This window comes from Palaemon carinicauda, chromosome 7, assembly GCF_036898095.1.
Source record: "Palaemon carinicauda isolate YSFRI2023 chromosome 7, ASM3689809v2, whole genome shotgun sequence".
Lineage (NCBI taxonomy): Eukaryota > Metazoa > Arthropoda > Malacostraca > Decapoda > Palaemonidae > Palaemon > Palaemon carinicauda.
In genome coordinates, this window is record NC_090731.1 from 136,417,837 (window position 1) to 136,430,601 (window position 12,765).

At 45.6% G+C, this 12,765-nt stretch overlaps 1 protein-coding gene across 1 annotated transcript in view; it reads left to right on the forward strand.

The window, feature by feature from the left end:
* The window catches only part of ndl (serine protease nudel), a 277,009-nt gene that overhangs the window by 151,059 nt on the left and 113,185 nt on the right, over positions 1-12,765 (forward strand). Inside the window, exon 19 of the mRNA XM_068376910.1 lies at positions 2,183-2,380. Within this exon, the coding sequence (XP_068233011.1) occupies positions 2,183-2,380 (198 nt within the window). The remainder of the gene's footprint in view (positions 1-2,182; positions 2,381-12,765) is intronic.

A 12,765-nucleotide genomic window follows, 5' to 3' on the forward strand; every position in this document is an offset into this window, starting at 1 on the left:
TTCTGGCATAAGCAACAATTTGAATCCACTTCAAGGGAACTATCCCAAATTGTTAACAACTTCAATTTTCAATTCCTGAGTAATTCATGTAAATGTCAGGAAAGGAATAAAAGGACACAACTTGGGCTTAATCCACCTAATACTTTTATTTTGGAAAACTTGCTACTGGATACCTTAATTTCAAATGCAAAAAAAAGATTATTAATTAAAGTTTACGATAACAAGCAAATCAATAATTGACGGAATTGCTAAGCAAAATTAACGAAGAGAAGATTAAACCACAACACTCCTGAACTTAGACCAGAGGTCTATTGTAAGTGTTCTATCACTAAGTTAGGATATACCACGAGGTCAGACACGTGGTCAGTAACCTGGGACATAAGACAATTGGCTATAATTTGAGCAGAAAAAAAAAGTATAGTCCAACAAATTCCATACTCACAGCTTGAATATCAAAAACAAATTATCTAAAAATGCAAGATCTAATCTTAGGTTGGGGTTGTGTTCACACTTCTCTGAAATTCATAAATTTCTCCTGCATCCTGCAATTCAAGCCTCATGTTCCAGATTATAGCGGTGTCGTTTTTGTAGCATTTTTCCAACTGGCCCACCCATATGCCTCCGTTTCTTGGCTGACTGGCCTCTGGATCTGGTTAAACTCTGTCTCCTCTTCAAGGAGCACCAGTCCAAAAATTATGGGTTTACTGTGACTCCTTCGTTCTCTTCTGGACAATCCACAGACTGAACATGGAGATATTTTTGGGGCAGGCTAGGGATTTTTCCACTGGCATGGCAATTGAGATTCACCTGGATATGAAGTCTCGCAACCAGCGAATGAGGCAATCTTCGGGTCCGCAGACCATGGGCTTGCGTAGGCCTGGTCCTACATTATCTTGGTGCCATATAAAGATTTCTACACAAGGCTCTATAGGCTTGTGGAGTGTGAGTTTTATGCAGGTTTTCTATCTATAATACTAAGAGTAATATTGCAGTTCCAAGGAAATACACAAGAATAACCCTAACTGTGTGGTGCATCTAAAAATAAAATGGTTAGAAATAAATCGGACTGAGTTAGTGACAGTTAATGAATTCGGTGCTCATAAATCATTTAGGTTTGAATTATAGACTGATCCAAAGAAGTTTCTTTTATCTCAAAATAAAAGAAAACATCGATTCATTTGTTTTCTCGGATCTTTACCGCCGCGATGTTACAAAGAGCCACAATGTTTATTCAAATAATATTTTTGGCCACAGATGCCCAACAATAAATTCCTTGAATAAGTCTTACTAGAAGACAGAAGCGTAGATGACATCTAGTCTGCTATAAGAATTGAGAGTATAATTTCCTTAAATAATCACAATGTGGAGTATAGGTTTAGTTATATACTTTACCCTGTCAACGAGAGAATGAAAGACTATGGTTTACCCTTGTGGTAGTATTGCTATGTACCACCCTGTGATATCAATATCATTATCATTACTTGCTAAGCTGCAACCCTAGTTGGAAAACCCTGATGCAATGAATGCAAGGGCTCCAACAGGGATAATAGCCCAGCGAGGAAAGAAAATAAGGAAATAAACTAAGAGATGTATAAGAATAGTAACATTAAAAGATAAATCTTTTAATAAATGAGCTATAAAAGCACTACCCAAGACTAGAGAACAATGGTTGGATTTTGGAGTGTCCTCTTAAAAGAGCTGTTTGCCATAGCTAAAGTCTCTCTTACCCTTTCAAGAAGAACATAGCCACTGAACTATTACATTACAGCAGTTAACCCTTTAAGAGAGAATTGTTTGGTAATCTTATTGTTGTTAGGTGTATGAGGACAGAGGAGAATGTGTATAGAATAGGCCAGACTATTTGGTGTATATATAGGCAAGGGGAAAAATGAGTCATTACCAGAGAGAGGGATCCAATGCAGTACTGTCTGGCCAGTCAAAGGTCCCAATAATACTCTAGCGGTAGTATCTCAACAGGTGGATGGTGCCCTGGCCAACCTACTATAAGAGAAGGGCAGGGTTATTAAAAGTTAAGAAAATGGAAAATTTTTAGTTTTAAAGTAGACATTGACATCTAACCCATCTTCAAGAGAGAAGCAATAAGAATGTCAGGGGAAATTCATAGAAATAATACTGCTTATATGAAAATTTGTTTTTTAATCTTGCTAATCAATCTCTCCAGCTTGGCAGCTTCCATTGTGACCATAGTAATGGGTTCTTGGCGTAGCATTGGAACCCCAACTCGACTGTGGGGGGCCCATGAGCATGAAAGGAGGATTGTTTTTATGGAGAATGTTAGGGGAACAGATATTTTGGTGATGCATCTTGAGGAAAGGATGCCAAAAACTCCATATATTAATCATCTCTGCTTGCAAACCAGGTTAGTTTTGAGTAATGTTTTATGTCTTTTTCTAATTATAGTTTTAGTTTCTCATAACAAAAGTATGATTTGTAATAGCGTGATTCATGATCTTTAGTAGGCTTCTTTGAAACTAATTTTTAAATGTTTACATATTAACAAACCTTCCATTATTAATTTGGATATTCTTTCAGCGAGGCTGGAAGGTAGCCATTAGACTTAAAGTGCGAGATGGCAACCCTACCTAACTGCTTGATCGGGTAGGGCGGGGGTGGCTGAGGTTACCCAGCCACCTCTCTATATATTTACAGCTGTTAGCTATGTCACTTTTTCTTTTGGCTCGGTAGAGAGTGGACGTCTCCTCTCTCTCCTCCCAAGGCCTTCGATCTTCGTTGAACTGACGTCCAGCCACGTCAAGGTCCAGTTTCCCGACCGTGAAGGTAAACTGTATGTCTTTCCAGAATCTGTCGTCGGGGGGAAGGGCGAGGGAGAGAGGCCTACACTCCTCCAGGGTAGGGCAGGGCTTTCCTTCCTCCACCGCCTTCATGACCGCATGGAAGGCCTTTTCTACGAAGGGAAAGGTCGCAGAAGAGGAGGCAAGAAAGGACGGGTGCTTCTTACTCAGTGCCGGCATTTTCGAGTTAGTGAAACCGCGACTCTTAAGGAACTCTGCCAGCATGGCTTGGGCTTTTGAGTGATCAAAGACGATCACCTCTTTGGGCTCAGTCTCCTCCTTGAAGGCCGGTTCGGACCCGAGTCGGACGTAACAGTCCGGGTAAGCCTCAAAGTTAAGGAAGAATTCCACTTCTTCCAAAAGGATGGACCCTAACTTGTCGTTGATGAAGATCTTTCCCGTCGTAATGGGCATATGCTCGGCGTACCTCCAGGGGTTAGACTCCGAGCAGGATGGAAGGTCCTTAACCGAGATCTTCTTCGGTTGCTTCCATCCCATTAAACGACTTGTGAGCTCCGCTGAATGCTTGTTGAGCTTCTCGCCCATCATTGCCACCAATACCCGGATGGCATCTTCGGTGGCAGGTAGCAGGGGCTGCGAGGCGGCGGAGGTGGAGGGGACTGGCTCCTCGACCACTACAGGGGCTGCCGGAGATGGTGGGGCGACCTCGCCCTCCGAATCAGGGTACTCCACCTGATCCTCTTCTTCCTCCAGATCCTCACCCATGAGGGTCCTCTCGGTGTTGTCGGACACGTCCGACATCTTCTCCACCTCGTCCAGATGACACTTGCTAAGCGTGGTCTTGATGTCGGGCTCAACAGTCGGTTGAACCAAGGGGATCTGATCCTGGGGAACCACAGAATCTGCTGATCCTTTTGGGAAAAGCATGGCCCTCATCTTCTCATTGGGGAGATACGGCCCGGTGGCGTTCTTCTGGAAACCGTGCACCCACTTGCGCAGTTTCTCTCGAGCATTGTCCCTGGCCTCCGTGGCCGGAGGGTTGTCGAACGCCTCATCAAGGAGGCCTTTGCAGATAAAGCAGGACTGTGGATCCCAATACTTCAGGTTGCCCTTTGTTGCTGTACAGGGGGCGGGGGTCCGGCACGCCTTATGCCCGTAAAAGTCCGGGCGGCGAACTCCACAGAAGGAGCTCTCTCACTTCAGGTTCTCCTCCTTTCCAGAAGAAGGCGAGGCAGAAGGTTGAGACATGGCGCAGGATGCACAGGATAAAAGATGATCACTGGGAACAAACAAACTGTGTTGGAAGCTACCAGAATCGGAATGAGGACGGACGTGACGTCACACAGTATGGCGGACGGTTTGTTTACGTTGCGAGTACCGTAACAGTAACGAAGGAAGGGTAACTTTGGAACGGCTCCTCAGTTACCTCACCACCTTTCCCCCTCGAAGCGTAAACGCTAGGTGGGGTGCAGATAGCCATGTGGCGTGTTAATGCATGCGTCCCCTGTTAATATACGATATCTTAGAGGGAAACCTTTAGGGTACTCGCGCCAGAAGTTAAAATTCTGTGAAAACCTTTAGTTTAATTCTCTGGGAATATTTGTGGTAGTCATATATATCCAAAGGAAGCTACTGAAGGAACCTTCCATGAGGACGACATGGCCATCTCACCCAAAAATAGATTTTTCGCTTCGCTCAAAATCCGTTTTACAGCTGTTAGCTATGTCACTTTTTCTTTCCACTCGGTAGAGAGTGGACGTCTCCCCTCTCTCCTCCCAAGGCCTTCGTTAGACATCTGTAATCTTTTTCTTTAAAGGTGTGCGTGCTTTCTTCCGATCGCCTTCTTGCAGACCTGTCCTGGGCACACCTGTCCTGGGCACGAGGGTGATGTGTGCTTTACCTTCATGTCATCGCTAGACACCGACCCACTGTGTCCATGTAGAGGGCATCGTTTGTGAGCAGGGTTCGCCCTGTGCAGTGTAAGGAGTGGCTTGCCTCCCAATGGGAGAAAGTTGGGCAGCGCAGAAACGAGAAGGCTAAGCGCAATCTTCCTCCCTCGGGCGAGGAAAGCGTGCTGCTCTTCTTCTCGTACCCCCAAATCTCACTCAAAAGCTCCTTGATTGCGCTCATCAGGGAGACAATCAAGCAGGAGCGCAAACCGTTCAACTCCTTGGCAACCCGGGGTACTGGGGGATTAGTTGCTTCCCCTAGGGGAACAACTTCACCTCCAGCCGCCGGGGAGCCAATTTCCCTTGCAGATGTGTTGCAGGTATGATTGACCTTAGGGGTTTCTGCGCACCGCTCGAAAAGAAGAACTTTGTCTCCTTCAGAGGAAGAACCTTTCTCCAGAGCCTTCAACATCACACACTTTGGAGCTTTGGAAAGTCCATCTGTCATCCTCTCCTGGACCTTCCATGCACGGACGAGGTGATCGCTCGCGTTTGCCACTTCAACGGCCTCCTGCTGACGATGATCCTACTCGTAATCGTGTAATCTCCAGCCTTCTGTTTCTTCCCACAGGAATCCTTTGGCTGTAGGTGATGATCTTCCTGAGACCAGCGCTCCTTCCACCAGTGGTGCTCTGGGACGAGCTTCTCCATCTTCTCATCCTTCAGGGCATTCTTCTCTTGATCATCGTTCGCGAGGATCTGAAGATCTGTGTCGTAGGTCATCACGATCCAAACGTAGAAGGCGTTCTTGCTTTAGAGCTTCACGCTCATGAGACCATTGTTCTCAACGATCTCCTTGGAGGCGTTCCTCTTCACAAGGAGAAATCTCGTGATTGCGTTCTGCATGATCACAAGCATCCCAGTCTAGACCTAGGTCCAGATGCTAGTGTTCTAGATCTTGACATTCTAGATCATGAGGACGACGCTCGTGCTCGTAGGGACAAAGCTCACATTCACGCTCTCGAGGGTGCCGTTCACGAGAACGAGACCGACGCTGACATTCGTGATCTAGGCCTTCGTGATGCTCACGCTGTTCTCGAACGAGAGCTAGATGCTCCCGTTCACGAACAGTACATTCACAATCGCGAACCGCGCATTCACGATAAAGGTCCAGGTGTTCCTCATCTAGAGGTAGAGGTTTGTGCTCATGCAGTCCATGAGCGATAGCCCCTCATTTCGTACTTCTCCTAAACGACCTCGGACCAAACCTGATCATGAAATTGACAGTCCCTCACAGGCATGCAGGTAGACCTCCAGTGCCTTTTACTGCCTGCAATTCTTGGAAACACGCCCCAATGTGACTTTCTCCAATGCTTAGGGTTACCCCTAATCAGAGGCCCTCTCTAGCAACTTCATTGGGAGTAGGTACTTCTGCAGCAGCAGGAATGTGCTAATCCTTCCTCTTCCAGTTTGGCTCCTAGTGCTCATGTTGCGAGCACAACTGCTTGTGAATCGTGCCCGTTGTCGGGCGACACTCAGGATTTTGTGTGCAAATCAACGATTTCCACGAGCAATTCACTAGCAGAGAGTTCGGAACCGCGAGCAAGTGCGGTACCAACACCTCCGCCTCTGCCTATACACTTTCATGAGGGTTTTAAGGAGCCTCCTAGTAGGTTCGCTAATGTTCCTATTAGCTCTGATCATCCATTTCATCCATCGAAGGAACATATCCTACTGCCGCAAAGACTTTCCCCTACGTCTGTGCAGGGTCCCTCTAGAACCCTACCCCACCCCCCCCCACCCCCAAGGGGATGTTCTCCTCCTTGACCTTGAAAGGGAAGGCCATGGCTTGCCTAAAGGTTCTGAGCTCCCTGCATGGGCATCGTCAATGACCTTAGATGTCAGGATGCCCGAAAACCTTAAATCAATCAATCAATCCCTGCATGGGTAAGCACCTTCCTCTCTACCCTGCAGAAATCTTGGGTGTGGCTCCTCCACCACCACAGCCTCCAACTGCTCCAGTCAGAGCTACTCCAAGAATTCCCTTGGAGTCCTCTTTGAGTTAGTTTCTTGGGAGTCTCAAAAGACTTTCCCCTACGTCTGTGCAGGGTCCCTCTAGAGCCCCCCCACCCCCCCCCCCCCCCCCACCCCCAAGGGGATGTTCTCCTCCTGGACCTTGAAGGGAAGGCCATGGCTTGCCTAAAGGTTCTGAGCTCCCTGCATGGGCATCGTCAATGACCTTAGATGTCAGGATGCCTGAAAACCTTAAATACATCAATCAATCCCTGCATGGGTAAGCACCTTCCTCTCTACCCTGCAGAAATCTTGGGTGTGGCTCCTCCACCACCACAGCCTCCAACTGCTCCAGTCAGAGCTACTCCAAGAATTCCCTTGGAGTCCTCTTTGAGTTAGTTTCTTGGGAGTCTCAAAAGACTTTCCCCTACGTCTGTGCAGGGTCCCTCTAGAGCCCCCCACCCCCCCCCCCCACCCCCAAGGGGATGTTCTCCTCCTGGACCTTGAAGGGAAGGCCATGGCTTGCCTAAAGGTTCTGAGCTCCCTGCATGGGCATCGTCAATGACCTTAGATGTCAGGATGCCTGAAAACCTTAAATACATCAATCAATCCCTGCATGGGTAAGCACCTTCCTCTCTACCCTGCAGAAATCTTGGGTGTGGCTCCTCCACCACCACAGCCTCCAACTGCTCCAGTCAGAGCTACTCCAAGAATTCCCTTGGAGTCCTCTTTGAGTTTCTTGAGAGTCTCAACCCTAGGAGGAGACCAATGTCGTACAAGACACGGAGATCACCTTCATCTCGTTCTCGTACCCAGGGTCCTCCTCCTCCTGACTCTTATATGGCCAACCTGCCTTTTACTCCGTTTAAGGCAAGGGTAACCAGGACCAAGAGGCAGAAGAGAAGGACGAGAGGTGTAAAATCACCTCACGCTGATATCATCCACCCTAGGACAAGTAGGGACATTGGCTCGCCTAGGGAGATCTATCTTTCCCTTCAACTGTCGAAATTGAGGTAGTGCCTCCGGACCAGCGTCCAATTTCTTTACCTTTTAAGGAAGAGCCTTCGGCTCCCTCTGTCAGAGCTTCGGGTGCCAGTGTCTCAAAACCCTCGCAAGTTCCCCTCCTAACACCACGGAGGAACGTCCTGTGCGAAGGGAGTAAGGACACCAAAACTAAACCAAAGAAGCTCATTTGGCTGAGGCACATAGGCCCCCTATGGCGGGTCCTCAATTGATACTGTTGACAACCCTGACCTACCCCAAGCTCTGAACGTGAGCCTGGAGGTGATTTATCCCTTCGATAAGGATGTTAAAAGTCTTCCAAAAGCAGCCAGTCCAAACTTTCACTTTAAGCAAGAGATGCGAGTCTGAACATAAACTTTTTGGCAGGTCTTCTCTTGCATGGGGCCATCAATAGGCTGTCATCTCCTGGTACCACCACCTAGGAGGGTAAGGGTATGGTTCTCAATGAGACATTTGAGACCCATAAGCCACCTAGAACTAGTGCAGCTTTGCCCTGGTCTAAAAGCTTGACGGCTGCCAAAATGAAGGCTATCGCCCATATAACCGGAACTTCTAGTTCCTCGAGGGCAGATTCCTCCTCGGTCTTGACCATTTCGTTTTTTCCTTCAAATTAAGTACTACGAGATTGAAGGGGAACCCCGTTCAACCATGTCCCTCCACTCTTCAGTGGAATCACTAATGAAGGGTCTTTCGGCTCAAACCCTCTCCTCTCTTAGGGCCTCCCTCTCAGCAGTAGAGCTCCTTAACATAGAGATAGTAGCGAAGTACGCCATGCAGGCGGCTTCGTGGCTCAACCTATGGTTAGGATCCTTTGACTTCTTAGAAAGGTCATGGGAGCTTACTAAGAAGTCTGCCAAGAAGACTTTGGACTCCTATCTTTTGTCAGCTACCCGAACTCCTAAGTTCTTACCACACATTGTCAACTTGTGGGCGAAAGCTACACAAGAGAAGGGATACAGTCATTGGGAAAGCAAATGCCAAAGGTGGAAGTCTCCTGGTTGAGGAATTCCACCCATGAGGGTTTTCCTTTCTTCGTTCCAGAGGAAATAGAGGGGGCTGCTGAATGATGGAGGAAATCGTCAAACGATTCTCTACTCCATATTGCTATTACATCAAGGATGTATGGAAGACCTTCCCAGTCTTCTCACAGTCGGCAAGCACCTAGTTTTCATCCCTCAACCTCTAGGTCCAGGTTTCCCAACCCTGGGGGCGTCAAGCGTTTTTCATGGGGTCGCCAAAATCTCAAAATATCAAAATAAAAATAAAAATTCAAAATATGGCAGAACTCGCAATAAAGAAAAAATATTTAAATGTATTTGTGGACTTTTATTTATTCACTTGTATATATCTATTCATATATACCGTGAATATAAAAAAACTAAATTTTAATGGTGGTACCCCTGAGTGCCGTAAGAGTTTGATATGTGAATTGTGAACAGCATCACCGTCCACGTCCAACCAGGCAGCCACTCCAGCTGTACTGCCGTAGCGGGAAACACTATTTGCAATTTGTTAGTCTTATATCGGTAATTTGATGCATTTATAAGTGTATAGTGATTTCAAATGTGCTGCATGAGTTGTACTCAGTCTTTGTTTCTTTAAAATTCTTAATTACTCGCGAAAAAATGGCATGCCGACAATAGAAACTACTTCCCTTGCTGACGAAGTATTGCACCGCAGTATGTCAGTGGATGATAGCCTACAGTATCACAGTGTTCATAATTAAGGCTTCTAAAACTGCATGGTACCCCCCACCATATTTAAAGAGATGGGCAAGGGAAGAGGAAGAGATGCAGAGGGGCCTGGGAAGGAGGAGGGGCCACTTTTCATGCCCCCTCCTACATTTTCCTCTTTCCCCTCGCCACCCTTTCCTTGCTTTTCTTCCCCCTTCCCTGTCTTTCTACGCCCCTTCTCCTCTGTTTCTGCTTCTGTTTTACCCCTCCCCCCTCTTCTCCTGCTTCTGTTTTACCTCTCCCCCCTCTTCTGCTTCTGTTTTACCTCTCCCCCCTCTTCTGCTTCTATTTTACCCCTCCCCCCTTCTCCTGCTTCTGTTTTACCCCTCCCCCCTTCTCCTGCTTCTGTTTTACCCCTCCCCCCCTTCTCCTGCTTCTGTTTTACCCCTCCCCTCCTCTCCTCCTGCTTCTGTTTTACCCCTCCCCTCCTCTCCTCCTGCTTCTGTTTTACCCCTCCCCTCCTCTCCTCCTGCTTCTGTTTTACCCCTCCCCTCCTCTCCTCCTACTTCTGTTTTACCCCTCCCCTCCTCTCCTCCTGCTTCTGTTTTACCCCTCCCCTCCTCTCCTCCTGCTTCTGTTTTACCCCTCCCCTCCTCTCCTCCTGCTTCTGTTTTACCCCTCCCCTCCTCTCCTCCTGCTTCTGTTTTACCCCTCCCCTCCTCCTCCCTCTGGCCTCCCTCCCCCCCTCTTCGTTATTTCCTTGCCACCTCCCCTTCCTCTCCTCTTTATTCCTCCCCTTCCTTTTCATTTACCTCTTGTGCATTTGTGTTGTTTTACTTATATCATTTGTGTTATTAGATGTTATTTTATTTGTTTGTTCTTTTGAAGTTGGCGCGTCTGCAGCACTGGTCACTAGGTCGAAAAGGTCGTTGGTTTGGCGGTTGTTTATGATTTGGAGGATTTTGTCACTGGTTTTTGAGGTTGTTGTTTTGGCAGTTTAGAGATTTGAAGGATTCTATGTCTTTGGTTTTTGAGGTTTTTGTTTTGGCGGTTGTTCAGAGATTTGGAGTATTATATATGGTTGGTTTTTGAGGTTGTTGTTTTGGCTAGATTTAGTGCTGTATATTATTGATTTTTTCATTTTCTGCTTCATTTTTACTGCGATTTGCAAATATATTACACCTATTTTCTTGTTACTCCTAACTTGACCTCCTCTCTACACCACCACCTCCATGTTACTTGCTACCTACCCTCTTTCTTTATTCCTCCTTGTCATCTTTCCTTTTCTCCATCCCCCTTTCCTATTCTCTCAACCATCCTTCTCTTTCCTTGTCCCCCTCCTAGTTTCTTTCCTTGGCCCCCATCCCCTCTTCTCTCCTTGGCCCCTTCCCCTCCTCCTTCATGGCAGACTGTACCAAACATCATCTTTTGTCTGATTTGTAATTCGACTGCCATCAAAACAAGAAACAGAACATGATTTGAGGGTAGCACTTTCTAAGACAACCACGAATATAGAACTTAGCAGCATGATCCAGGCCCAAGGCTCCCATTAAAATCAGTTTACCATTTAACAGGAAACATTTATACTTATAGTTTGTTTTTGTGGAACGTGACAAAATATTATAGGCTACCAGAAGTGAGGTTTTTGATCAATATTAAGCCTTGAAATTTTTAATGCTATAATAAAATTTAATGATGTTAATTTTGTCTTTTCCAACATTATAATACCTCTTATAGAAGGATATTCCCTGTCCCTTACTTTAACAGGCAACAACTAATAATTTATAACTGATTTTGAGCAAAGCGAAAAATCTATTTTTGGGTGATATGGCCATGTCGTCCTGATGGAAGGTTCCTTTAGGCAGCTTTCTAAGGGATATTTGGCTACAGTGGTACTCCCAGAGAAATGACACAGGTCTCCAGAATTCTAACTCCTGGCGCGAGTATCCTTATTATAACTCTTAAGGATGTCGCATAATATCAGGGGACGTATTTCTTGATATGACACACAGCAATCTTCACCCCGAATGGACTTTAAGCTTTGGGGGGGAAGGGTGGCGAAATTGAAGGGGAGCCGTTATCAATGTTACCCGGTGGATTCCCTCCCCGTACCACCATAGCTATCTATTCCTTGTTGCAATTAAGCATGGATCGCTACAGATAGAGTAGTTTCAGGTGGGGATTTTGTTACATAGATGTATATTCCTTTTTAGAAAGGAGGGAGGGTCCATCAGGACGACATGGCCATATCACCCAAAAATAGATTTTTTACTTTGCAAAAAATCCATTTTTGGGCTCAGCCATGTCGTCCTGAATGTGAGTTTACCAGAGAATTACTTGACAATACTATATCTTTACTTTGACTCGGATCCTTATATGGTCTCCCAGACCAGATATATATATATTATATATATGACATTACCGTTATTTGTCATATCCACTAAGTTTGGAACTAACTTAAGGCTTCCTGCCCCCTGCAGGGAAATTGTCGATACAGACTATAAAGCGTCAAAGTTGTATTTCGTAGGAACAAGGTGGAACTTTTAAGTAATTACCGGGCTGTTCTTACAGAGGTGTACTGACAAGTGTATTTATTTTTTGGAAAATAAAATGCTCTTGAATATTTATTAGATTTCATGCAGGGCGAATAAGACGCAGATACATTTTATGTATTTATTTGTACAGACAAATGTAAATACAACAACGAATGTATCATAAATAGAATCTTTTAACAATTCAACATTTTAGAGGTATATATATATTTGTAACCTGTAAGGGACGAAATTAATAATTATATGGGTTAATCACATGTGCCACTCAGTACTGTATTGTGAAATTATTTGATTGATTTCACTTAGATGTTGGATATGTTTTAACACTGTGTACGAATGTTCACACGGCACTGGTGTTATTGGTTAGATTCTACACCCATATAGAACAGTCAGAGATTCTCTATAGTGATCTCCACTTATGGGTATTACACTAAAAGATGCTAATACCTGCTCACCCCGTGTACTGTTAAGTCCCAAACAGTTCACTGTTCATAGCAGCACTAGATGACTTTATAACATTACCTGCCGCCACCAAAAGTGTTTCATTTCATGAACTTGCTTCGCTCAATGTTTATAGAAAAGACTAGAGGATTTCCACCCCGTATAGTCCATATGCTGAAAGAAGTTCAGCGAGGAAGCAACTTTACTAGGATTGTGACCTGCGGGTGTACTGTCAGAATCCACTCTGTGAATAAAGTAGGTGAGTTTTGCCCTCTGTTGTTTTGGGGATAAGTTTGACCCTGAGGTTTCGCCCAGGAAGAGCTGTCCTTCCTTGAAGTCTGAAGTTCTTCGAAGATAGACCTTAAGACACTGTACTGGACATAGTGACATCTTCCTTCAG